This window comes from Sciurus carolinensis, chromosome 4, assembly GCF_902686445.1.
Source record: "Sciurus carolinensis chromosome 4, mSciCar1.2, whole genome shotgun sequence".
Taxonomy (NCBI): domain Eukaryota; kingdom Metazoa; phylum Chordata; class Mammalia; order Rodentia; family Sciuridae; genus Sciurus; species Sciurus carolinensis.
Window position 1 is genome coordinate 173,960,109 of NC_062216.1, and position 27,896 is coordinate 173,988,004.

Here is a 27,896-nt window from a genome sequence, read left to right on the forward strand (position 1 = left end):
GGTGGCCACAGGATGACCTCCGGGCACCGAGGCGTGCCTTCTTGCTTTGCATGGTGCTGGTGAGATGAGAAACACCACCAAAGTCTTGGAAGGCCTCGTTCTGCAACTAGCCGGGTGTCACACGTGTGCGCGTACTCATGTCTCACAGCTTAGGGTGCTGTGGGGCCTGAGCTGTGGGGTGCTCCAGGCATCATGTGAGGGTGGAGGTTGGTACAGGGCCTCCCAAGGCTGCATCTTTTGGGGTGCAGCCGGGGGTTTACCTGAACCTTGAAGCCTGGTGGCTGCTTCTTGGTGCCTTCCTGGTTTCTGGCAGGCCGGGAACTGTCAGGGTCCGCGGGCAGCCTCAGTTGATGGAGCTCTCGTCGCCTTCCTGCAGCTAGTGGGGTCTTTTTCCTCCGAGCTAGGCAGGCCAGTCCGATTTGCTGGCAGCATTTTGTTAGCCTTCTCCCTGCTGTGTTGGGTAGCTCCTCCTCATTGTGCACTCTGTGGCTACACTTGGGATGACTGGGGACAACTTGCAGGCTGGCAGGGCAGAGGTTTGCCTGTTGGCCACGAGCTGGGGTCCATGCTGGCTTCGTTGAATGGGAGCCCTTGTGACTTCTTTGTATGTCCCCAACACAGCAGGCTGGGAGGAAGGACTGGAAGAAACTCAGGCAAGCTTCCCCCCACCTCCAGCACCTAAGAAAACAGAAACCATGAAGTTTCTCTTGCTTTTTAAATTATGACTGCTGATCTAGGGAAAAGGCAAACCAGGAAATGAGTCCCTAGGTGTCACCTGGAGAGCTGACAGTGTGTGTCCAGCATGAGTGTTAGGGACAGGGACTGAGTCTCAGTGGACAGTGGAAGTGATTTCAGGGCTGGTGAGGTTGGGCTGCTGAGATGACTGGTGTGTGGAGTGGTGACAGGTGGCCTGGAGAGAGCTTGTAGCTGGTGCCACCCTGAACACATCCTCCTCCTTGGCAAGATGGACTTGGTGCTGATGGTGGATGCAGAGTGCACGCTTTGCTGTTCACTGGAGGGTTCTGCCCCAGGCCAGGGCTTGCAGTTGGAGATGGGGAAGGCCTTGCAGGGGGAGAAAAGTAGTTTTCCCCGCTGGAGCTGTCACTGTGGGAGGGCTGGGCACTCTGTGTTCAGCCCCTGGTTCCCCAATACCCCCAGCCCTTCCCGCAGTCCCAGGTAGCACTTGTGGGTTTTTGTGGGTGCCTGCCGGAGGCTCCACTTCTCTCTCAGAATCACTCCCTCTGTCTTTGCAGCCTGTGTGCCTGTCCTCTCCGAAGTTACTTCCCCTGCTCCCATCCTTCCCCCTCCCCCTTTGTCTTTTATTCATCTCACACAAGTGGGGGACCTGGAGGTCCCCACTAGCTGGCAGTAGGGAGCCAGTTCTGGAGCACCCTCGATGGTAAATGCAGATGGGGAGAGCTAACGGGAATCCTGGCAAGCACCCCACGTTATGTCCAGAGCTCGAGGACACAATGCAAGAGCTCAGATGCAGGGTGGTGGGGAGAGTGGGCCCGTCTGCATCTGCATTCAGGCAGTGAAGGGCTCAGCCCTTGTGCCCACCAAGTGGGGCTGGGGACACAGCAGCCAACAAGGGAGGAGATGCCTCCGCAGGACCCTCGACACAGGTGAAGCTTGGGTGGTACTGGGTGGGCAGAGGACAGGGGCTGCTCTTTTGGGTAGGGTGGTACCTGAGGCTGTCTCTAAGGGTTTGAACTGGGATCTCATGCTGGGGGTCCTGAGGCAGGAACAGAGGTGACTGGGAGGGAACCCTGTGGTGGCGATGAAACCGTAGGTTCAGGCAGCAGCAGCCCCGGTGCCTGGAGTCAGATTCTGGGTTTGTGTTTTGTCTTTGGGGTCTTGAGAAGCCTCAGGCACCAGATAGTGCCTGATGTGTTCTAGGTCGTCAGTGCCCCCTCAGACACTCAGGGGGTGTGGGGCACAGGAGGGGGCTGGCCAGAGACTGGGCCAGGTGTGTGATGCCGGGGCCAGGTGGGGGCGTGGATGTGTACAAAGGATTTGGAGTTGGTGTCCTGTGGAGGTTCCCCAGTGGTGACAGCTTGTGGGACTGACCTAGGAGTGTGGTCAGAGCACATGCCTCTTTAGTGGCAGTGCCAGCCTTTACACCAGTGTCACCTTCCTGGAAAGCCCTCGTCCTGCTGTGTCTGGCTGCCTGCCCCCTTACGTGCCTTTCTGCCTTAGACAGTCTGCTTGGCTCCTTTTTCATGTTACTGGGGTTAAAGTCTTAAAAATGTGCCTTTCAGGTTGTCAGGAATGATCAAGTAGAGTTAAATCTAAATAATTTGAACTGACTGATAGCTTTCCTTAGTTAATAAGAAATCGGAATTCTAAATTCTTCCCCAGAGAATGCAGACTCACTCTTCCTGGGTGTATGCTGGCTCTGCGGGCACTGTGCTTCCAGAGGCTGGATGAGCAGAGCCCTTCACAGGCCCCAGGAGGGGCAAGAGTGTTTTTGCCGGGTGGCTGCTGGTGTGCTCCGGCGCTGTCCACACACTGAGCTGGCCCAGCCCCCCAATGCCACCCACTCAGTGCCACTTCCTCTCCTCAGGTGCCGTGTAGGTGGGACCTGCTTGCCTGGGGTCCTGTGCCAGAGGAGTGGGGCTGATGGGGGCTGGTGCTTGGGAACTGAGTCCGGAGCCGCAGCCCGCTCAGGTCCCTGCCCCCTGACCTTCTCAGCCCTCTGCTGGGTGGTAGGAGGTCTCTCTTAGTGGCCTGTACTCCCCTGTCTTCCTGCTGGGTGACTCCTCCCTCCTGGGCTGTGGCAGATGCAAATCAGGTGCACATTTTGCTCCCTCAGAGATCATAATTCTTGTGCCTCTTTCTTACTCTTTTTTTAAAAATTTCTTTTAAAAATTTTATTTATTATTTTTTATTTAATTTTAAAATTTGTTCTAATTAGTTACACATGACAGTAGAATGTAGTATCTCATCATCTTCACGTCTCATGATGGGAACAGCTCCTTCGTCCTGACGTGGGGCAGTGGTACCTGAGGCCTCTAAGGCCCTCGTTTAGTCCAGCCACTGGGCTGCAGCTGGGGTTTGTTGCCAGGGTGTGTGACTTTGGCCTCCCTTCTCTGTCTCTCATTTTTCCCTCTGTCTTAGCTATTTATTGCTGCATAAAGCATCTCCACAAACCCACTGACTTCAAGTAACACATATTTATTCCTATTGTTTTCCTCAGTTTCTGTGGGTGGGCAGCTAGGGGTGGACCTGGCTCTGCTGAGCCTCTGCCTCGAGTTCTCCAGTCAGGTTGGTGAGGGCCACAGCCTCATCGAGGTCTCTGCCATCCCCCTGGTGGCCACTGGCAGATTAAGCTCCTGAGGCAGCAGCCTCCTCAGTTTCTGATTGTAGTCAGCTGCCCTCAGCTCCTCGCCACGTGGGTCCTTCTGGGTAGCTGTGGACAGTACGCCAGCAAGGGAGGGTGCCTCCTGGCAGGGCAGATGGCTGCCTGACGTGACACTGTCATGTTGTCCCATTGCCTTTCTGCCTCGGTCGGTTGGAAGCAAGTCTCAGGACTGGTCCACGCCCTGAATGGGGTGCACGCAGGGGTGGCCCAGGAGGGTGTCTCCACTCTGGTGTCTGCTCCTGGTGCTGCGTGACTGCCTTGACGGCAGCCCCGCCTCGGTGTGAGAGGGTGAGGTGGGTGGGAGCATGCAGCGAGGGCAGATGTCCCCACTGGACGCCATTGTCATCGTCCCTGGCTACACTCTGGCAGGTGGGAAGCCCATGCTCTTCACGGTGGCGCTCAAGGCTGTCCCTAGCAGCACCAGCTGGCTTGCTTTCCCTTTGCCCCCTGGCTGCCCTCCTGCCCCTACCCCTCTCCTCAGTGTCCCAGAGCAACCGCTGCTGCTTCCTGCCGTGTCTCTACGCAGACTGCCCACTGGAAGCCCCTCCATCCTGGCTTCACGTACTGGCACACCTCAGCATCCACCTCTTCTCAGCACAGGCTGCTCACTCTCCCGCTCCAGGGGTGCAGGGGTACAGGTATGGCATTAGCTCTTGCCTGCCTGCAGGCTTCAGGCAGCACAGCCGAGCCCCTCCTGGGCATTGCCTGGAGGCTGCAACTTAAATGCCCCATGTGCAGAGGGCACTTGGAGGCAGTAATGACTTGCAGGACACCCTCAGGGAGCGTAACCCACTATCCTGGACCCTGCTGTGACCCTGATCAAGGGACTGGCATAAGTGAGCTTCCATGCAACTGATGTCTGTGGGCAACTCCTCTGTGTGGGTGGCAGGCCTCCTGGGCTCGTCTCCCTTTGGGGCTTCTTGGGAAGGAGTACATGGTGGAGGAGCCTGTGTCCTCTTCACTCTGCAGTGTGCTTCCATGGAGCCACCAGCAGTGACCTTTACCTCCCTGTCCCTGCGTGTGCTTGCCACTGAGTAGTCCCTGCTTCTGACTCTCTCTGGACTTGCTGGCGAGCAGTCCAGGGCCTGTCCAGGTCCATGTGTGTCTGTGGGTGCGAGAACCTGCCCTGTATCCTGTCACCCCTGTCTGATGAAGCTGCACATTTGTCATGCGACTTGCTTGGTGGCCCAGTGACCTGGTGGCCAGGCGGGGCTGGACCCTGTGAAGGTGAACCAAGCAGCCTGTAACTGAGGAGGTACTGTGTTCCAGGAACCCCTGCCTCTCTCTGGGCTCACCTGAGGTGCTGCTGCTGGGAATGGCTTGTCTGGTCGCTTGTCCATCTTGATAACTCTGGAGCCTCTGCACCAGCTGCCAAGTTTTCACATGAGGAATCCTTAAAGGGTGCCACATTATTAAGTGATCTTGGTCTTTGAACCTGGTTAAATATTCACTTCTCGCTAGAGCAGTTGACTTAGAATGGGAAGCACTGCGGCTCTTGATGCACGGATGCTTCGCTCACTCAGCAAACATTTGTCAGGTGTGCTGTCACAGGTGGAAGTTTCCTTGTTAACTGCTGAGTGGCCACAGTGGGCCACTGCCTGGTGAACTAAAGTCGGTGGGGAGGAAGCTGGATTCTGAGACTGGTTTTCCCACTGGTAGGCTGCTTGTCCTGGGCAGAGACCTTACCTGTCTGGGTTCCAGGTCCTCCTCCATAAATCTCAGGCAGGGTCCGTGATGACTTGGGGGATCTGGACCACCAAGCCCAATGAGATGTAGGATATTGTAGCGTAGAAAGGATCAATTCCAGGACAGATGTGGTTTGTTCTTAGGGTTTGGTGTGCTCAGCAGTGCTGTTGCTCATTCATTGGTTGAAGGCTCAAGGAGGCTTCACTGTGCACCTCATGGGAGGCTGGACCCTGTGAAGGTGAACCAAGCAGCCAGACCTGGCCTCACCAGCAGGAAGTGATTGCCTCTTCCTGAAAGAGGCTGGGGAGGGAGCAGATGTCCACAGGAAGTAGTGCTTGAATTGAGCCTTCTGCTCAGTGCAAAGGAAGAAGAGGCCTCCAGGCAGTGGGAACTGAGGCCATTGAATGGCAGGCTTCTAGAAAGGTGCTGCAGCCCAGCATGGTCAGGATGTGTGGCTGGGGTGCACCTGCGGCAGGGTTGGACTGAGGTCTAGGTACTACACTGTGGCCCCTGGGCTGGTGCGGGAGATGTGGAGCAGGTGAAGATCTTTAAGCCTTGGGTGTATGCACACACACACACACACACACACACACACACACACACACACAGAGATACACACACGGGGGCAAACTGAGCAGGCTGGGCTGAGTGATGAGTGCCTGTGTCTTCTTGGATGTTGGTGACTTCCAGGGGTTCAAAGGTTCTGTGTACCTCTTGAGAGAAATTCAGAACACCATCCACCCATCTGTCCATCCATCTGTCAACTCACTCACCTGCCACTGTCCACCTGTCTACCTGTCCACCAGTGAGGAGGTATGCACTGATAGTCCAGGAGCCCTGGGTGCCCCAGTATAGTCATGGCACATGGGACTGCAGAGATACCTCTTGTGAGAGCCAGCAAGGGCCTCAGGGCAAGCCCAGGGGTTGGCAGAATACTTCACAGTGTTGGTGAGTCAGTGAGAAGTTGGACTTAAACTGTGATTGCTGTTGGTTAATATTTGCATTTTAATATTGGAGACCATGGGAAAAATATCAATACTGTCTTATGTAAGAGTGGATCACTCTAAATCTCCCTTGTGTTTGCTTTGCTTCACCACATGCTCCATTTTCTTTCAGATTTTTGAAAGGATCTTGTTTATATGGGCCATCCGTCACCCTGCCAGTGGATATGTCCAGGGGATAAACGACCTTGTCACTCCTTTCTTTGTGGTCTTCATTTGTGAATACATAGGTAAGATCACATGATGGTTTCTGTCTTGAACATGAAATATGAACTTCAGTGAACTTGACGTGTTACTCTGCACAATTATACCTGTGCTGAAAATGGCCAGTAGGGTTTACTTCTAGGGGCCATTGGAACTCCTGCTGAGTGGTGTGGATTTGCATGGATAAGGTCAAGGTGATAGAGTATCAGTTGAAGGTTTACTTACAAGCTGAAGGCTGGACCTTCAGTTGCATTTCCGCAGCATTTCATCTGTAGCCTTTTCTTTTATTGGAATATTAATTACATGCAAAATAGTGTTTCACAGATATTTCTCTTGAGTACTTCTCTTGAGCGTTAGAATAGGAAACTGTGATATCACTACCTGTTTTGAACATGTTTAAAGTTTTTTTTTGTTTTAGAAAATCTGGTAAGTGCTGGGTATGTTCTTTGGATTCACTTATGAATAAAACCTAAATGCACAGGGAGGGCTGTGTCCCTCGGTTGGAGCATTTACATTTAAGTGCTTCAGGGTGTCCTCACTGAGCCCTCCTCATGTGTCTTGGAGGGGTTTGGAGGCTGAGGCTTTGGCCAGGTGGGCCTCTCTGGTCTGCTGTAGACCCCCGTGGTGATCGGAAGAGACTGGGCTTCCCTGAGCAGGGTCCTCCTCCCAGAGGGGCAGAGCCGCGTGGAGGAGTGCCTGCAGCCCTCACACTGGGCTTCCGCTTGTAATTCACAGGGGGTCCTTTCATCGCTAAGCAACTAATGAGCTCCGCTGCTCACCCCTAATCATCTGTGAAGTGGGGGAGGCCACTCTGGAGAGCGCTCACATTCTGCCTCCACACCCTCATTTGACATATAATGAAAATGTTCATAATGATCCTGGAACAGCAGGACCTCTGTCAGTGGCCCTCAGAGTTGTTAATTGAAAGGAGAAGTTCAACTGAGATGTGATTAGAGAATTGATATTCTATGTTAAATAGACCATTTAATTAACGTGGTAAATAAGTTTTTCTTAACTACTTTACCACCAGCTTAGGTTGTAGACCCAAGTGGTTCTTAATGCCTTGCCTGACTATTAGTGTGACAGGACGAAGGACATGACCGTGGTGTTAACTGTCCAGGAGAAGGAATAACTGGAGGAAATGGAATTTTTGCTCTACAGGTGGAAATTTCAGATTGGTTCAGACTCTCCCTGCCTTTCTGCAGTGCTGGCCACACACATATAAGTGTGCACACAGCACATGTGCATGCTCTCACACACACAAATATACACCCACCACATGTGCACGCTCTCTCTCACACAAGTATGCACACACCACACGTGTACGCTCTCAAACACATAAATATGCACACACCATGTGTGCACATTCACACACACAAATATGTGCACACCACATGTGTGTGCTCTCACACACAAATATGCACACTCACACACAAATATGAACACACCACACGTGTACACTCTCATACAAATATGCACACACCACATGTGCATGCTCTCACACAAATATGCACACACCACACATGCATGCTCTCACACATACATGCTCACACAAATATGCACACACCACATGTGCATGCTCTCACACACACAAATATGCATGCTCACACACAAATATGCACAATCCCACAACACAAATATGCACGCTTTCACACACACAAATATGCACACACCATGTATATGCTCTCACACAGATATGCATGCTCTCACACACACAAATGTGCACACACCATGTGCATGCTCTCACATAGATATGCATATTCTCACACACAGATATGTGCATACCACATGTGCATGTCTCACACATACACACTCACACACCAAAATACGCACACACCACATTTGCATGTTTTCACACAAATATGCATGCTCACACACACACAAATGTGCACAAATCACACATGCACGCTCTCACACACACAAATATGCATATATCACACATGCATGCTTTCACACATACAAGCTCACACACAGAATATGCACACACCACACGTGCATGCTCTCACACACAAATATGCAGACTCACACACATAGATATGCACACACCACATGTGCACACTCTTACAAAATATGTGCGCACCTCATGTGCATGCTCTCACATATACAAGCTTATACATACAACTATATGCACATCACATGTTCACACTCTCACACATACATGCTCACACAAATCTACATCACACGTGTATGCTCTCACACATACATGTTCACACACAATTATGTGCACATCACATGTGCACACTCACACATACACACTCATACACAGATATGCACACATCACATGTGCACACTCTCACACATACATGCTCTTAGACACAGAAATATGCACATATCACATGTGCATGCTCTCACACATATACACTCTTACACAGAAATGTACACGCATCACATGTTCACGCTTTCACACATACATACACATACAAATATGCACACATCACACGTTCACACTCATACACATACTCACACACAAATATGCACACATCACATGCATGCTTTCACACATACATGCTCACACAAATATGCACACACTACATGTGCACGCTCACACACACAAAGGTGCACACATCACTCATGCACACTCTCACACATACATGCTCACACATTCACATACACTCACATGCAGATGTGCACACACGTACATGGGCTCAGATACTTCCTGCATTCCTGTAGTGCCTATCACACACACGCAGGTGTGCACGCTCACATACACGCTCATATGCACAAATGTGCACATACTACACATGCACACACATGCAAATATGTACACAGCACGTGTGTGCTCTCACATACATATGCTCACACACACAGATGGGGATACATCACATGTGCATGGGCTCATACTCTTCCTGCTTTCCTGTAGTGCCTGCCACACACATGCAAATGTGCCACGCCACACATGCACACTCTTACACATATGCTCAACATACTAACACATGAGGACACCATGTGTTGAGTGGATATGCTCTGTGGCTTTGGTAAATCAGTGTAAAACATACTGTTTATACTTCTGGCTATTGACTTTTCTGTTAAGTGGACTTCTTAAATTTTTGGTCCTGGATTTCAAATGTGATGGGTGGATTTGTAGTCATCTAAGAGCTTGTTTCCTGGGCTTCAGGAATGTTCACTTTTGCAGTCTGGGTCCATCATTTGTCACGCTTTCCAACTGACACTTCCTAAGTGGCTTGGCGCCCAACCTGGCTCCCCTCTGGGGTGCAGTTCTTGGCTCTGCAGACCTACCTGGAGCACTGTGTGGAGCCCTGGGTGGGGTGCTTTCTGTCTGACTATGCAGGGGTCGCTTGGCTCCTTCCCCCTTGGAGCTTGCAGTTGTAGCAGGAAAGCCAGACTTTAGCTGCGTGATTGGACAGTTTAATTAAAGCATTTAGCATTTGTGTCATCAAGAGGAAGCACAGGGTGCTGCGAGAAGCTGACCCAGCCAAGGGAGCCAGAGGGTGCTTTCTGGGGTGAGAGGGAGCCAGGGTGGTGGAGGGGACAGCGGGGAGCTGACCTAGAGCCAGAGGCATCCTTGAGAGCAGTGATGAGTGGGCTGGAGGGGGGGCAGCTGTACCCAGGGCTGGTGAGTCATGGTGAAAACAGAGCGGCATCTTTCGGGGTGAACATGAGACTGGGGGATGCGCGTTCAGGTCCTGGTCTTTATACATACACCCTGGCTGTGGTGCGGGGAAAGGAGGACGTCTGGGAGCTGTAAACCCTGTGTGGAGGCACACTGCTCCTGAAAGGCCGACTGGCCTTCAAGAAGGCATCCTCACAGAAACCTAGAGTGGGGTTCCGAGGTCCTGCTGCCTGTGCATTAGCACCCAGACTGTCACTCAGCTGCTCTGACACATGGAGTGAGGTGGCTGGACTGTTTCCAGTGTGTGCAGCCTCTGAAGTGGAGGTGAGCCTGTGGGTTGTTGGCTTCTGGGCATGGAATTCTACCAGGGGTCTTCAGGTAGTGGACCTCAGACACATATGCAGCCTGAGCAGAAGCTGGGCTTCTTGTGGGGTGCATGCTTGCCGCGTGCCCAAGCACCAGTGACCCTGCAGCCCTTGGCCTGCTGTGAAGTGCTGCTGGTCTCTGTGGGAGGACAGCGCCTGGAGCACAGTGCCCTGGCTGTGATGTGCCAGCTGGGAAGCAGCTCTGCCTGCCCCTCTGTCCTGTCTCCAAGTGCTGGCATTGAAGGTCCTTCAAGGGCATGCTCTCTGACTTGAGAAGGGACTTGGGGAGGACCTTGACTTCTCAAACTAGGTTACCTGCTTCCAGACAAGGAGGGGTGCTCATCATTGACCAGAGGCTGGCCAGGATGACTAGAGTCAGAGCAGAAATGAAGAGGGAGTGGGGGCAGTGCTCTGGCAAGGCAGAATCTGGAAACGAGATTCCAGGTGCGTGAGAGTTTTGGAATCAGAGCTGGAGCTGGAGCTGTGTGAGAGTGTGCTAGAGGTGCGTCAGGGCCTGAGTCAGGAGCATGAAGTCCTCGTGGACCTCCATCACTGGGGAGAGAGGTCCAGGCCTGCACTCAGAGTCTGCAAATGAAAATAACACACGTATGCACACACATCCACACCCACCCACACAGAGACACCCGTACACACATGCTGCTTGTTGGTGCTGGGCACAACCTCTCTGAGTAAGTGTGGAACAAGTCAGTAACTAACCTTCGTGTGATGGCACCCACAGTTTAGGTGGGGTCTTGGGAAGGAGGTCAGGAAACCTCTGGTGACCTCAGGTAGGGGCAGGAGTGTGCAAAGCACATGGAGATGGTAGAGTGGTAAAGTCCTCAAGTACAGTGTTACGATGGTGGCTTCATTGGAGGAGTCCATTGGAACAGTTCCATATGCCAGGAAGTTTCAGGAATTCTTTTTTTTATTAAAATATTTTTTATTTTTACAAATACATTTTGATTCATTGTACACAAATGGGATACAACTTTTCATTTCTATGGTTGTACGCAATGTATATTCACACCATTCATGTAATCATACATATATATAGGGTCATACTGTCTGTTTCATTCTACTGTTTTTCCATCCCTACCCCTTCCCACCACTTTTTCCTCTACACCATCCAAAGTTCCTTCATTCTTCTCTTCCCCCCCATCATCCTCCATCACTGTATATTGTCATGCACTTATCAGAGAAAACATCCAGCCTTTGGTATTTTGGGATTGGCCTATTTCACTTGGCATGACATTTTCCAACTTCATCCATTTACCAGCAAATGCCATAATTTTATTCTTCTTTATGGCTGAGTAATATTCCATTGTGTATATATAGCACAGTTTCTTTATCCATTCGTCAACTGAAGGGCATCCAGGTTGGTTCCACAATCCAGCTATTGTGAATTGAGCTGCTATGAACATTGATGTGGCTGCATCACTGTACTATGCTGATTTTAAGTCCTTTGGGTATAAACCGAGGAGTGGGATAGCTGGGTCAAACGGTGGGTTCATTACAAGCTTTCTGAGGAATCTCCTTACTGCTTTCCAGAGTGGCTGCACCAATTTGCAACTCCACCAGCAATATATGAGTGTACCTTTTTCCCCACATCCATGCCAACACTTATTATTGCTTGTGTTCTTGATAATGCCATTCTAATTGGAGTTAGGTGAAATCCTAGGGTGGTTTTGATTTGCATTTCTGTAATTACCAGGGATGATGAGCACTTTTTCATGTATTTGTTGATCACCTGTATATCTTCTTCTGTGAAGTGTCTGCCATTTCCTTAACCCATTTATTGATTGGGTTCTTTGTATTTTGGTTGTAAAGTATTTTAAGTTCTTTATAAACTTTGGAGATGAGTGCTCTGTCTGAAGCGTGTGTGGAAAAGATTTTCTTCCACTCTGTAGGCTCTCTTTTCGCATTGTTGATTGTTTCCTGTGCTGAGAAAAAAACTTTTAGTTTGAATCTATCTCATTTATTGATTCTTGCTTTTATTTCTTGTGCTATGGGGATCTTGTTAAGGAAGTCTGATCCTAAGGCAATGTGATGGAGATTCGGGCCTACTTTTTCTTCTATTTGGTGAAGGGTCTCAGGTCTAATTCCTAGATCATTGATCGATTTTGAGTTGAGTTTTGTACAGGGTGAGAGATATGGGTTTAGTTTCATTTTACTGCATATGGATTTCCAGTTTTCACAGCACCATTTGTTGAAGAGGCTATCTTTTCTCCATTGTAAGTTTTTGGCACACTTGTCTACTATGAGATTACTGTACTTATGTGGGTATGTCTCCGTGTCTTCTATCCTGTACCATTGATGTACCTGCCAATTTTGGTGCCAGTACCATGCTGTTTTTGTTACTATTGCTCTGTAGTAGAGTTTAAGGTCTGGTATAGTGATACCTCTTGCATCACTCTTCCTGCCCAGGATTGCTTTGACTATTCTGGGCCTTTTGTTGTTCCAGATGAATTTCATGATTGCTTTTTCTGTTTCTATGAGAAACGTCATAGGGATTTTAATTGGAATTGCATTAAATCTGTATAGCGCCTTTGGAAGTATGGCCATTTTGATAATAATAATTCTGCCTATCCAAGAACATGGGAGATCTTTCTCTTCTAAGGTCTTCCTCAATTTCTTTCTTCAATGTTTTATAGTTTTCATTGTAGAGATCGTTTTACCTCTTTGGTTAGATTGATTCCCAAGTATTTTATTTTTTTCGAGTCTATTGCAAATGGAGTTGTTTTCCTCATTTCCCTTTCAGATGTTTCATCACGTGTATAAAAATGCTTTAGATTTATGCGTGTTGATTTTATAACCTGCTATTTTGCTGAATTCATTGATGAGGTCTAGAAGTTTTCTGGAGGAGGTCTTTGGATCCTCTAAATATAGAATCATGTTATCAGCAAATAGTGACAGCTTAAGTTCCTCCTTTCCTATTCGTATCCCTTTAATTTCTTTAGTCTGTCTAATTGCTCTGGCTAGTATTTCAAGAACAATTTTGAATAGAAGTGGTGAAAGAGGGCATCCCTGTCTTGTTCCCGTTTTTAAAGGGAATGCTTTCAGTTTTTCTCCATTAAGCCTTTGCAATGTTCAGGTATGTTCCTGCTATCCCTATTTTTCCTAGTGTTTTGAACATGAAGCCGTGTTGTATTTTGTCAAACGCTTTTTCTGCATCAATTGAAATAACCATATGATTCTTATCCTTAAGTCCATTGACATGATGGATTACGTTTATTGATTTACAGATGTTAAACCATCCTTGCATTCCAGGGATGAACCCACTTTATCGTGGTGCACGATTTTCTTAATATGTTTTTGGATATGGTTTGCCAATATTTTGTTAAGGTTCTTTGCATCTATATTCATCAAGGATATTGGTCTAAAATTTTCTTTCCTTGATGTGTCTTTGCCTGGTTTGGGTATGAGGGTGATATTAGCTTCATAGAATGAGTTTGGTAGGGTTTCCTCCTTTTCTATTTCCTGGAATACTTTGAGAAGTATTGGAATGAGTTCTTCTTTGAAGGTCTTATAGAGTTCGGCTGAGAATCCATCTGGTCCCTGGGCTTTCCTTGGATGATAGGCTTTTTTTTTTTTTTTTTTTTAATTTTATAATTTAAAAAAATTTTTTTTTATTGTATACAAATGGGATACATGTTGTTTCTCTATTTGTACATAGAGTCAAGGCATACCATTTGTGTAATCATACGTTTACATAGGGCAATGATGTTTGATTATTTTTTTTTCCTCCCCCCCCCACCCCTCCCACCCCTCTTTTCCCTCTATACAGTCCTTCTTTCCTTCATTCTTACCGCTCTCCTTATCCCTAACCCTAAACCTAACCCTAAACCTAATGCTAACCCCTCCAACCCCCCATTATATGTCCTCATCCGCTTATCAGCGAGGTCATTCGTCCTTTAGTTTTTTGAGATTGGCTTATCTCACTTAGCATGATATTCTCCAATTTCATCCATTTGCCTGTAAATGCCATAATTTTATCATTCTTCATTACGGAGTAATATTCCATTGTATATATATATGCCACAGTTTCTTTATCCATTCATCAACTGAAGGGCATCTAGGTTGGATCCACAATCTGGCTATGGTGAATTGAGCAGCTATGAACATTGATGTGGCTATATCTCTGTAGTATGCTGATTTTAAGTCCTTTGGGTATAGGCCAAGGAGTGGGATAGCTGGGTCAAATGGTGTTTCCATTCCAAGCTTTCTGAGGAATCTCCACACTGCTTTCCAGAGTGGCTGCACTAATTTGCAACCCCACCAGCAATGTATGAGTGTTCCTTTTTCACCACATCCTCGCCAACACCTATTGTTGCTTGTGTTCTTGATAATCGCCATTCTAATTGGGGTGAGATGAAATCTTAGGGTAGTTTTGATTTGCATTTCCCTTATTACTAGGGATGTTGAACATTTTTTCATATATCTGTTGATTGCTTGTACATCTTCTTCTGTGAAGTGTCTGTTCATTTCCTTAGCCCATTTGTTGATTGGATTATTTGTATTCTTCGTGTAGAGTTTTTGAGTTCTTTATAGATTCTGGAAATTAGCGCTCTATCTGAAGTATGGTTGGCAAAGATATTCTCCCACTCTGTAGGCTCTCTCTTCACATTGCTGATAGTTTCCTTTGCTGAGAGAAAGCTTTTTAGTTTGAATCTATCCCAGTTGTTGATTCTTGCTTTTATTTCTTGTGCTATGGGAGTCCTGTTAAGGAAGTCTGATCCTAAGCCAACAAGTTGAAGATTTGGACCTACTTTTTCTTCTATAAGATGCAGGGTCTCTGGTCTGATTCCGAGGTCCTTGATCCATTTTGAGTTGAGTTTTGTGTAGGGTGAGAGATGGGGGGTTTAATTTCATTCTATTGCATATGGTTTTCCAGTTTTCCCAGCACCATTTGTTGAAGAGGCTATCTTTTCTCCATTGCATATTTTTTGCACCTTTGTCTAGTATGAGAAAATTGTATTTATTTGGGTTTGTGTCCATGTCCTCTATTCTGTACCATTGATCTACCTGTCTATTTTGGTACCAATACCATGCCGTTTTTGTTACTATTGCTTTGTAGTAGAGTTGAAGATCTGGTATTGCAATACCCCCTGCTTCGCTCTTGCTACTGAGGATTGCTTTAGCTATTCTAGGTTTTTTATTCTTCCAGATGAATTTCATAATTGCTTGCTCTATTTCTGCAAGGTACATCATTGGGATTTTAATTGGAATTACATTGAATCTGTATAGCACTTTAGGTAGTATAGCCATTTGACAATATTAATTCTGCCTATCCAGGAACATGGGAGATCTTTCCATCTTCTAAGGTTTTCTTTAATTTCTTTCTTTAGTGTTCTGTAGTTCTCGTTGTAGAGGTCTTTCACCTCTTTTGTGAGATTGATTCCCAAGTATTTTATTTTTTCGATGCTATTGTGAATGGGGTAGTTTTCCTAATTTCTCTTTCTGAAGATTCATCACTTATGTATAAAAATGCATTGGATTTATGAGCATTGATCTTGTAACCTGCTACTTTACTGAATTCACTTATGAGTTCTAAAAGTTTTCTGGTGGAATTTCCAGGTTCCTCTAAATATATAATCATGTCATCAGCGAACAGGGATAGTTTGAGTTCTTCTTTTCCTATTCGTATCCCTTTAATTTCTTTGGTTTGTCTAATTGCTCCGGCTAGAGTCTCAAGGACGATGTTGAATAGAAGTGGTGAAAGAGGGCATCCCTGCCTTGTTCCAGTTTTTAGGGGGAACGCTTTCAGTTTTTCACCATTTAGAATGATATTAGCCATGGACTTAGCGTAGATGGCCTTTATAATGTTAAGGAATGTTCCCACTACCCCAATTTTTTCTAGTGTTTTGAGCGTGAAGGGATGCTGTATTTTATCGAATGCTTTTTCTGCATCTATTGAAATAATCATGTGATTCTTAACTTTAATTCTGTTGATATGGTGAATGACATTTATTGATTTCCGAATGTTGAACCAACCTTGCATCCCTGGGATAAGACCCACTTGATCGTGGTGCACTATCTTTTTAATATATATTTGTATGCGATTTGCTAAAATTTTGTTGAGAATTTTTGCGTCGATGTTCATTAAGGATATTGGTCTGAAGTTTTCTTTCCTCGATGTGTCTCTGTCTGGTTTAGGTATCAGGGTGATAATGGCTTCATAGAACGAGTTTGGGAGGGTTCCCTCCTCTTCTATTTCATGGAATAGTTTGAGGAGTATTGGAATGAGCTCTTCTTTAAAGGTTTTGTAGAACTTGGCTGAGAACCCATCTGGTCCTGGACTTTGCTTTGTTGGTAGGCTTTTGATGACCTCTTCTATTTCATTGCTTGAAATTGGTTTATTTAAGTTGTGTATGTCCTCCTCGTTCAGTTTAGGTAATTCATATGTCTCTAGAAATACGTTGATGTCTTCGAGGTTTTCTGTTTTGTTGGAGTGTAGATTTTCGAAATAGCTTCTAATTATGTTTTGTATTTCACTCGTGTCTGTTGTGATGTTTCCTTGTTCATTCCGAATTTTAGTAATTTGAGTTTTCTCCCTCTTTCTCTTTGTTAGTGTGGCTAAGGGTTTATCAATTTTATTTATTTTTTCAAAGAACCAACTATTTATTTTGTTAATTTTTCCAATTGTTTCTTTTGTTTCGATTTCGTTGATTTCGGCTCTGATTTTAACTATTTCCTGTCTTGTACTACTTTTGTATTGGTCTGCTCTTCTTTTTCTAGCGCTTTGAGCTGTAGTGTTAAGTCGTTTATTTGTTGATTTCTACTTCTTTTTTGAATGCGCCCCATGAAATAAATCTTCCTCTAAGTACTGCTTTCATAGTGTCCCAGAGATTTTAATATGATGTGTCTTTGTTCTCGTTTACTTCTAAGAATTTTTTTATTTCCCTCCTGATGTCTTCTGTTATCCATTCATCACATAATAGTGTATTATTTAATCTCCAGGTATTGGAGAAGTTTCTGTTTTTTATTCTGTCATTTATTTCTAATTTCAATCCATTATGATCTGATAGAGTACAAGGTAGTATCTCTATCTTCTTGTATTTGCTAACAGTAGCTTTGTGGCATAAAATATGGTCTATTTTAGAGAAGGATCCATGTGCTGCTGAGAAGAAAGTGTATTCGTTCTTTGTTGATGGTATATTCTATATATGTCCGTTAAGTCTAAATTGTTGATTGTGTTGTTGAGATCTATAGTTTCTTTATTCAATTTTTGTTTGGACGATCTATCCTGTGGTGAGAGAGGTGTGTTAAAATCGCCTAGTATTATTGTGTTGTGGTCTATTTGATTTTTGGAATTGAGAAGGATTTGTTTGACGTACGTGGATGAGCCAGTGTTCGGGGCATAGATATTTATGATTGTTATGTCTTGTTGATTTATGCTTCCCTTAAGCCACATGTAATGTCCTTCTTTATCCCTTCTGACTAGTTTTGGTTTGAAGTCCACATTATCTGAAATGAGGATGGATACTCCAGCTTTTTTGCTGTGTCCATGTTCATGGTATGTTTTCCCCATCCTTTCACCTTAGTCTATGGGTGTCTCTTTCTATGAGATGAGTCTCTTGCAGGCAGCATATTGTTGGATTTTTCTTTTTAATCCAATCTGCCAGTCTATGTCTTTTTTGATAAGTTCAGGTCATTAACATTCAGGGTTATTATTGTGATATGATTTGTATTCTCAGTCAATTGACTCATATTTGTTTTTGACATGATTTGGTTTCTCCTTTATTTGGCTATTCCTTTAGGCTAGCGCCTCCTGTTGCTGATTTGCATCGTTGTTTTTCATCTCTTCCTCATGGAATATTTTGCTGAGAATGTTCTATAATGCTGGCTTTCTTTTTGTAAATTCCTTTAGCTTTTGTTTATCATGGAAGGATCTTATTTCATCGTCAAATTTGAAGGTAAGTTTTGCTGGGTATAAGATTCTTTGGCATCCATTTTCTTTCAGGGCTTGGTAATGTTGTTCCAGGCCCTTCTAGCTTTTAGGGTCTGGATTGAAAAATCTGCCGATATTCTTATTGGTTTCCCTCTGAATGTAATTTGATTCTTTTCTCTCGTGGCCTTTAAAATTCTGTCTTTATTTTGTATGTTAGGTATTTTCATAATAATGTGCCTTGGTGTGGGTCTGTTGTAATTTTGTATGTTTGGAGTTCTGTAAGCCTCTTGTACTTGGTTTTCCATTTCATTCTTCAGATTTGGGAAATTTTCTGATATTATTTCATTGAATAGATTGTTCATTCCTTTGGTTTGTTTCTCTAAGCCTTCCTTAATCCCAATAATTCTTAAATTTGGCCTTTTCGTGATATCCCATAATTCTTGTAGATTCTGTTCATGATTTCTTACCATCTTCTCTGTTTGGCCAACTTTGTTTTCAAGATTAAATAATTTGTCTTCAATGTCTGAGGTTCAGTCTTCCAGGTGTTCTATCCTATTGGTTATGCTTTCTATGGAGTTTTTAACTTGGTTTATTGTTTCCTTCATTTCAAGTATTTCAGTTTGCTTTTTTTTCAGTATCTCTAACTCTTTATTGAAATGATCTCTTGCTTCCCGTATTTGGTCTTTTAATTGTTGATTGGTGCGATCATTTAATGCCTGCATTTGCTCTTTCATCTCCTCCTTTAATGCCTGCATTTGCTCTTTCATCTCCTCATTTGCTTCCCTGATCGTTTTAATTACGTACATTCTGAACTCCCTTTCTGACATTTCTTCTGCTGTGCTGTCATTGGGTTTTATTGATGTAGTATCTAGGTTTGTTTGGGACATTTTCTTCCCTTGTTTTCTCATATTGGTCAGCTGTCATTGGGACCCTGAGATATTGCAGATTTCCGCTATTGGCTTATAGTGTCCCGGTAGATTTCCAGTGTATCACCTCCAAGCCTTCAGTAGCCTGATGTCTTGGAGGAATTTGATAATGCAGTGCATCCGAAGAAAGCTGCTCCTAGCCCCCTACTGGTTGGAGCTGGCTCTGTGCGGAAAGGCTCTCACTGGGGGCCTGCACCGTGCAGCTGGCCATGTGGGAGGAGCCCACCGCCGGAGTGTGGAAGGCTACCTGGGAAGACTCTAGCTGCCCTGCCCTGCTCTGATAAGCCACCCCTATCTGTGCCTGCCACCCGAGCCGAGGTTTACCCAGTGGGCAGACTCACCCGTGGCTCTATTTCAGTCCGAGTCTCTCAATGCCTCTCCTTCTTAACTCCTGGGTTCTGGAGCGACTGGGGATGCAGACACCCTCTAGGCCGCCATCTTAGATCGCCCCCTGGAAAGAGCCTGCAGCCGGAGTGGGCAGAGCTGCCTAAAGAGGTCTCTGGCTGCCCTGCCCTGATCCCAGAGGCTGCTTGCGGATCGAAGCTCTCCGTTGGTTCGGGGACTTGTGGCTGGCTCTATGTAGAAAGCCTCTCACTGGGCGGTCTGGTCCGAGAAGCTAGCCTTGTAAGGCACCTCCCACCGCAGGGGTCCAGGCTGCTTGGGGAAGTCTCTGGCTGCCCTATCCTGGTCCCTGAAACTGCTTGCGTGCTGGAGTACGCTGGGAGTACGCTGCGCTGGCTCCGGGACTTGGAGCTTGTTCTGGTCCAGGGTGATAGACTTTTGATGGCTTCTTCTATTTCCTTGCTTGATAGTGATCTGTTTAAATTGTGTACGTCCTTCTGGTTCAGTTTGGGAGGAGCATATGTCTCTAGAAATTTGTCGATGTCTTCAGTATTTTCTGTTTTGTTGGAATTTAGATTTTCAAAGTAGCTTCTCATTATGTATTTCAGTGGTGTCTGTTGTGATATTTCCTTTTTCATCTTGAATTTTAGTAATTTGGGTTTTCTCTCTCCTTCTCTTTGTTAGTGTGGCTAAGGGTTTGTCTATTTTGTTTACTTTTTCAAAGATCAACTTTTTTGTCCCGACCCGCGGGACATCAACGCGGAACGGCAAACCTAAGAGAGAAGGAATGAAGGGACAAGAGACGCAGGGAGAGGCAGCAAGACAGGAATTCTGATCAAGCTGCAAATTTTTATTGTTCACACAGGGGTATTTATATGCTCAGGGAATGAGGGGTATGACGAGGTGCAGCCTGGTTGGCTGTGTTCTTCTATTGGGCTCCTGATAGGCTGCAAGTTCGCGCCGGCGGGAAGGTGAGGTTCGCAACGGCGGGAAGGTGAAGTCCCGGAAGAGAAGCAGGGACGGCACCATAGGCGCCATACTGTCAGAATTATCAGCCAGGAGGGGGGAGGGGCGCTGCTGCTTATTGTAAAGGTCAGAATGTTCTCAGAATGAGAACTTCTTGGTCCCTGACACTTTTTGTTATGTCAATTTTTTTAATTGTTTCTTTTGTTTCAATTTCATTGATTTCAGCTCTTGATTTTAATTATTTCCTGTCTTCTACTATTTTTGCTCTTGTTCTGTTTTTCTAGGGCTTTGAGCTGTAATGTTAGGTCATTTACTTGTTGACTTTTTATTCTTTTCTTGAATGTGCTCCATGCAATGAATTTTCCTCTTAGTACCACTTTCATAGTGTCCAGTGATTTTGATATGTTGTATCATCATTGTCATTTACCTCTAAGAATTTTTTTTATCTCCTCCCTGATGTTTTCTATTATCCATGTTTCATTCAATAGCATATTATTTAGTCTCCAGGTGTTGGAGTAATTTCTGTTTTTTATTTTGTCATTGATTTCTAATTTCATTGCATTGTGATCTGATAGAACACAAGGCAGTATCTCTATTTGTTTGCATTTACTAAGGGCTGCTTTGCAACATAACATATGGTCTATTTTCGAGAAGGTTCCATGTTCTGCTGAGAAGAAAGTGAGTTTGCTTGTTGATGGATGGAATACTCTATATATATCTGTTAAGTCTAAGTTATCGATTGTGTTATTGAGTTCTATGGTTTCGTTGTTTAGTTTTTGTTTGGAAGTGGTGACAGCGGTGTGTTAAAGACACCCAGAATTATTGTGTTGTGGTCTATTTATTCCTGGAATTGAGAAAGATTTGTTTGATGTACACCATTGTTTGGGGCATAAATATTTATGATCATTATGTCTTGCTGATTTATGGTTCCCTTAAGCAGTATGAAATGTCCTTCTTTATCCCTTCTGACTAACTTTGGCTTGGAGTCCACTTTATGAGAAATAAGGATGGAAACCCCTGCTTTTTTACTGAGTCCGTTTGCATGGTAGGTTTTTTCCCATCCTTTCACCTTTAGTCTGTGAGTGTCTTTTTCTATGAGATGAGTCTCTTGAAGGCAGCATATTATTGGGTCTTTCTTTTTAATCCATTCTGCCAGTCTGTGTCTTTTGATTGATGAGTTTAAGCCATTAACGTTCAGGGTTATTATTGAGATATGATTCATATTCCTAGTCATCCGGCCTGAATTTTGGTTTTTAAGTTGGCTTTGGTTTCTCCTTTGAATGGATTTTTCTCTAAGGTAGTTCCTCCCTTTGCTGACCTACATTATTGTTTTTCATTTTCTCCTCATGGAATATTTTGCTGAGGGTGTTCTGTGGTGTAGGCTTTCTATTTGTAAATTCTTTTAACTTTTGTTTATCATGGAAGGATTTTATTTCACTTCAAATCTGAAGGTTAGTTTTGCTGGGTATGGGATTCTTGGTTGGCAACCATGTTCTTTCAGAGCTTGAAATACGTTGTTCCAGGTCCTTCTTGGTTTTAGAGTCTGAGAAGTCTGCTGATATCTATATTGTTTTCCCCCTATATGTAATGTGATGCTTTTATCTCGCAGCCTTCAAAATCTTATCTATTTTATATGTTAGGCATTTTCATTATAATGTGCCTTGGTGTGGATCTGTTGTGATTTTGTGCATTTGGTGTTCTGTAAGCCTCTTATATTTGATTTTCTAGTTCATTCTTCAGGCTTGGGAAATTTTCTGATATTATTTCATTGAATAGGTTGTTCATTCCTTTTGTTTGTATCTCTGTGCCTTCCTCAATCCCAATAATTCTTAAATTTTGTTCTTTTCATGATGTCCCATAGTTCTTGGAGATTCTGTTCGTGATTTCTTACCATCTTCTCTGTTTGGTCAACTTTATTTTCAAGATTAAATATTTCATCTTCATTGTCTGAGGTTCTTTCTGTCTTCCAAGTGGTCTAATCTGTTTCTGATGCTTTCCATTCAGTTTTTCATTTGGTTTATTGTTTCCTTCATTTCAAGGATTTCCATTTTTTTTTTTTTTTTTTGTGAATCTCTGTCTCTTTGTTGAAATGATCTTTTGTTTCTTGCAGTTGCTCTTTCAACTGCTTATTGGTGTGATCATTCATTGCCTTCATTTACTCTCTTATCTCATCCTTTGTTTCACAAATCATTTTAATCATGTATAATCCGAAGTCCTTTTCTGACATTTCTTCTAACATACTGTCATTGGATTCTATTAATATAGAATCTAGATTTGTTTGGATCATTTTCTTCCCTTGTTTTTTCATGTTGTTCATGTATCTTCCCCTCTAGCAGTGCAGATCTGGGGTATTGCAGATTTCCCCCTATAGGCTTATAGTGGCCCTATAGGTTTCCAAAACCTTTTCTTTAAGGGGGAGATCAATATCAGCAGTGCCCAGTTCAGTTCTATGCAACCCTAGACCAAATAGGCCCTATGAGGACATTAATATTGTCATAATAAACAGAATGAGTTCAATTATTATCTTCAGTATAACAAATAGTCTTGCAATAAGGTCTTCAGTTTCTAATGGAGGACAAAGAGGATAAAGAAGGGTGTAGGAGGTAGCTGTTAATGGGATAAGAAAAGAATATGTAGACATTCTAGATAATAGAAAGAGTGGGAGTATAATCAAAAGAAGTTGGTTGTTAGCATGGGAAAAGTGAGAAAGAGATCCTGAGGGAACAGGTAAAACAAAAGGAAAAGAGAGCAAGAAAAGTAAAGAAATAAAAACTTAAAACTTTTCAATAAGGAGAAGAAAGAAGATCTATACTATAACAGTTGTATAATTCAAACCTCCCAGTCTTCAGTAGCCTGATGCATGAGAGGTACCTGACAGTGAGCTTCAAGTCTCCAGCAGGCATCTCAGGATGGGATTTGCCCCACCTAAAGATGGGAGATATGGCTTCCAGAGTTATCCAAGATGGCCACTGTGGCTTCCAAATGCATTGGCAAATGGGGAGCTCCAGCTCAGGGTGTGGGCGTGAACGGCTGGAGATCCTGGAGTTGGGGTGCAGTTGGTCAGGCAGGGGTCCTGGAGGTGGGGTGTGATCAGTCTGGTTGTGGTTTCCTGGAGGTGTGGTGTAATCAGTTGGTCTGGGGATCCTGGTCGTAGAGTGCAGTCATTCGGTCTGGGGGTCCTGGTGTTGGGGAGCAGTCAGTCTATGTGAAGGTACTGGAGGCAGGGAGTGATCCGTCAGGCTGAGGGATCCTGGAGACGGGGCTCAATCAGTCTGGGCAGGGGACCTATGGGGCCTGGCTGTTATCTGAAAATGGTGGCAGCCACGTGTCGTCAGGAATTCTTGAATTTCAGGGGTTGAAGCCTTAGGGAGTGGGTAGGAAACTCCAGGCACAGAAGCAGTGAGTTTTTTGTAGATGCTTAAGCACATGTTCCAGATCAGAGCTCTGCACAGGTGCTCGTTCTTGTAGAAGCATCTGGAACCTCCAGCTGGTCAGTGCATGGGAGGCCCTGGCAGCCGCCTGCTGATGGAAAAGGCTCGAATTTGTGGAAGTGAGGGGAGCACCATGGTGACCACTGCCTTGGATGAATCGGGACACTGGGAGGGATGAGCAGGAACTGGGCTGTCTTCATAAGGGGTTCTTGTGGGCCAGGAGAGCAGGCCCAGTCCAGGAGGAAGAGACTCAGAGGAGCCTGGAGGGTGTGCAGGCGCATTGGAGCAGAGGCCGACTGTAGGCGATGCTCAGTGTGCTTCCCAGGGCCTGGCCCTGGGGTGCTATGGCCACCCTCAGGCAGGTGCAGGAAGGGGAGGGCAGGTCTGCTCTCTCTCCTCCCTCCCACTCTTCCCTTTTTCTCCCTCTCTCTTTCTCTTTCTTTTCCTTCTTCGTGCTGGGGATGGAACCCAGGGCCTGGAGCATGTTAGGCAAGGGCTCTAGCACTGAGCTGTAGCTCATCCCCGAGCTTGCTAGTTAAGTAGGAGTGCGGCCTGACCCTCAGAGCCTGGAAGAGAGCTCTGCGCAGAGGTTCGGTTGGAAGTGAAAGCGGGTTGGGGTGACGGCTCTGAAGTGCTGATCCAGGGAGGGAGGATCACACACATGCACACCTGCACAAATATGTGCGCACCTCATGTGCTGAGTGCAGCGTCCTGGGGATCGCCACAGTTACGGTCTCCAGGACAGCTGCATTTGAATGGAGGAACCCAGAAGGGTGGCCCTTCGTGGGGAGTTGTGTGGGCTTTCCTGGGCAGGGGCCTGGTTATGGACAATTCTGGCTGGTGTTACTGTCCTTCCCAGGGATGCTGGGCTAAGTTTGAACTCTGAGGTGACAGTGTGGGTTCAGATACCACCTTTCCAGCTGCAGGTGGCCCTGGATATGCCAGTGCTTCCTTCATGGGTTTGGGAAGTGGAGGTTGTCATGGTGTCAGCCTCGGTTTGCTGTGAGGGCTGAATGAGGTGATCTGACAGAACCATGGGTTGGAGCCTGGTATGAAGCACACAGCGTGTCCAGTGAGTATTGTTCCTGATGTCATAGTCTTCCTCTTGTGTCTTCATGGTTGTCCTGACCTCTGGCCCCTTCTTTGTGATCAAGTTCCAAATGTAGGGAGGTGGTGAGGGACGCAGGGCCAGTGGCCACAGGGGCAGACAGCTAGGAGTGCCCAGAGCCCACCCAGTGACTTCCCTTCCTGGTCCCTGTCCTCCCTACCCTGGCAATCACCTGGGGTTCTGGGAAAGACAGAGTTATGCAGGAGAGAGGAAGAAGGGTGTGTGTGCTCAGGTAGCCAGCATGGTGTGTGCCCCAGGGAGAGCTGTGCATGGGCATGGGAAGAGCACGGGGCAGAAGTGGTTCCAGAGGCAGACGAAGGCCTGGTGAGGGTGCTGTGGTAATTAAGGAGGACAGTGTCCAGGAGTTGGTCAGTAGGGCCCAGTGCCATGGAGGTTTGGACCGGAAATTGACCAAAAACCTTAACAGTGTGGATAGCACTGTGACCTCCCATAGATGGACTGAAGCATGGTGGCAGTCACCTGTGTGCTCGCTGAGTACCCTCCCCAGAAGGGATGGCATGGGATTTCTATACTGGGCAGGGCTGGAGGACGTGGTCCAGAGGCCTCATACAACTTTAAAGAGCTTTTGATTATGGAAGGTTTCAGACATGTGCAGTCAGCAGCAGGAGCCTGAGGCGCTGCCTTCCTCCCGTCTGCGCCTGCGTTCTGGCCAGTACCACCCAGTTCACCCAGTCAGGACTGTTGCTACTTTCAAAATAGCTTCCACCCACTCAGAATGTCAGGACCAGTGGCTTTTGGAGCAGTGCATCTCACTACCAGCACATGTGGGTTTTGGAGTACTCTCATCATCCCAGAAAGAAACACTCCCCAGAGGAGGCCCAGCTGCCATTCTCCCTTATCCCTGCCACCGGCCCCAGAGCCTCTGCCTGGTAGACTACTGTGTCTCTGCTTTTGCCTCTGCTGGACATTCCCCCTTGTGGCCTTTTGTGTCTGTCTCTGCTGTTAGGGTTCAGCCGCAGCACAGTGTGGGTCACTGTTTCATTCCCTTTCGTGGTTGAGTAGCATTCCCTCGTGTGTCTGCACCACATTTTATTTGTTCATTGCTGCTGATGAACATGGGGGTTGCTCTTTTCATCTGCGGGGGATAATGCTGCCCTTATATCTGTGAGTAAGTTTTTGTGCAGATGTGTTTGCATTTCCTTGGGCTAACTGTGGAAATCACGTTATTTGTACAGACATAAGTAGCTGCCTGGTGATGACTGCTCTGCTGACCACCTGTTCCCGGAGCAGGGCCGAGATTCAGCCCTGGCTTGTTGCTGACCATGTTTGTTTTTTCCTCCTGCCAGCCCTCTGATGGACTCTGTGGCTTGGGACTGTCTGAGGTGTGTGTCATTCTTTGTACAGAACTGAAGCTCAGTACACCTGGTATTAATTGAATTCCTACCTAAAGTTTCTACTTGTGCAATTTAAAAACAGAGCTTTAAGTCCATGTAAGAGAAATGCTGATGGTGGAGCTTGTGCAAACCACAGAGTGGCATTGGGGACAGAGTTCAGGCCTGACTGGCCACATTGCTGGGAAGACCTGGTCTGTGCCTCTGTCCCCACTCACCAAGATCACCTCCCCACTCTGCTGGGAGCTGGCCTGTGCCCACTGCTGCCTCAGTCCTGGGGCCCGCTCAGCCCAGGGGGCCTCTGTGTGCCGAGTAGGCGAGGCCCTCCTGCTCCCTCCTGCTCCCTCCTGCTCCCTCCTGCTCCCTCCTGCTCCCTCCTGCTTCCTCTTGCTGCATGGGGCCAGAGCTGTCTGCAGGTAGAATTGTCTATAGTTTCTTCCTCTCTGGGCCAGGAGGAAGGAGTCTTGAGCCGAAATCTGATTTCTGGCCTGTCCCTTGCATTGGTCCCCCGGCACAGTTTCTTGAGAGGTCACTTGGGTTCCTGGGCTGTGCATACCCCATGGCAGGCTCTGAGGGGACATCCATCCTCTGCTCACAGCACCTGTGGCTGACACTGTCGCGGTGTTCCCCAACCTGTTCTGTGCGTCGTGGTGTGTGAGTGACGTTTTATTCCAGGCTTCTTTTGTCTCTACCCTTGTAACGTGAGCTGTGTCCTGTATGAGGAAGACTCTCTGTAAAGACCGTTTCTGCCCCCAGCTCTTTATATTTTGCTGAAATGTCATGTAATTCATGAAACCACCCACTGTTCGTTGGGTCTCTTCGCCCCCTCCCCCCTCTCCCCCCCAGGCAGGGTATAATTTTCTAGTACTTTTCAAACAGGGACTATCATGTTCCTTTTGAGAGTATTAAATTTGGTTTAAAATCAAGGAACATTATGCTGTCACCTTGAATTACAAAATTTAAGCAAGAATGATATTTTAGTTTGAATAAATATTTTCAGTGTTGTGAAAAACAAAGAATTGCTGTCCTTTCCCTCTGATGCCTCTGTGTTATTTAAATGTGAAGCTGTTTCATGGGGCACTTGGACTGATACCTCAGGGAGGGAAAGGGAGTGGGAGGCACGGGGGGAAAGGCCCTACCCCAGTGTCGGTGTCGCGGTGAGGGTGAGGTCCTTGTGTGATGAGCAGCTGGACTGCAGACTTTGAGGAGAGCAGATGTGGGCAGCTTGTGACTCTGTGACGGGATATCTGAAAGGCAGCGTAGAGGAAAGGTTTGTCTTGGCTCTTGGCTTTAGAGGTTCTGGTCCACGATGGACTGGCCATGGCTGTGGGTCTGTGGGGAGATGGCATTGTGGCTGGCTAGGCTGTGGAGGAGCAGAGTGGCCCAGTTCACAGCCAGTGGGAAGCAGACGGTGTGGGGAGAAGGTGGTAGAAGGGCCTAGGGACAAGATATTGTCCCCAAGGCTATGCCCCAGGGACCCACTCCTCCAACCAAGTCCTACTTCCTGCAGCTTCACCACCTCCCCAAAGCCATCAAATTACTAATCCCATGGTGGAGTCAGAGCCCTTGTGACCCAGTCCCTTCCCCAAAGCCCCACCCCTGGAGCTGGCTGTACTGGGGACCAAGCTTTCAACATGTGAGCCTTTGGGGACACTCCAGAGCCAAACTGTGGCAAGCAGATCACCCTCTACA

General features: G+C 46.4%; 1 protein-coding gene across 3 annotated transcripts in view; it reads left to right on the forward strand.

Annotated features, from left to right (window-relative positions):
- The window catches only part of Tbc1d22a (TBC1 domain family member 22A), a 338,112-nt gene that overhangs the window by 122,039 nt on the left and 188,177 nt on the right, over window positions 1-27,896 (forward strand). For all 3 annotated transcript variants that reach the window (XM_047549403.1, XM_047549401.1, XM_047549404.1), the window contains one exon: window positions 6,167-6,281. In XM_047549403.1, coding sequence (XP_047405359.1) covers window positions 6,167-6,281 — 115 coding nt within the window. The remainder of the gene's footprint in view (window positions 1-6,166; window positions 6,282-27,896) is intronic.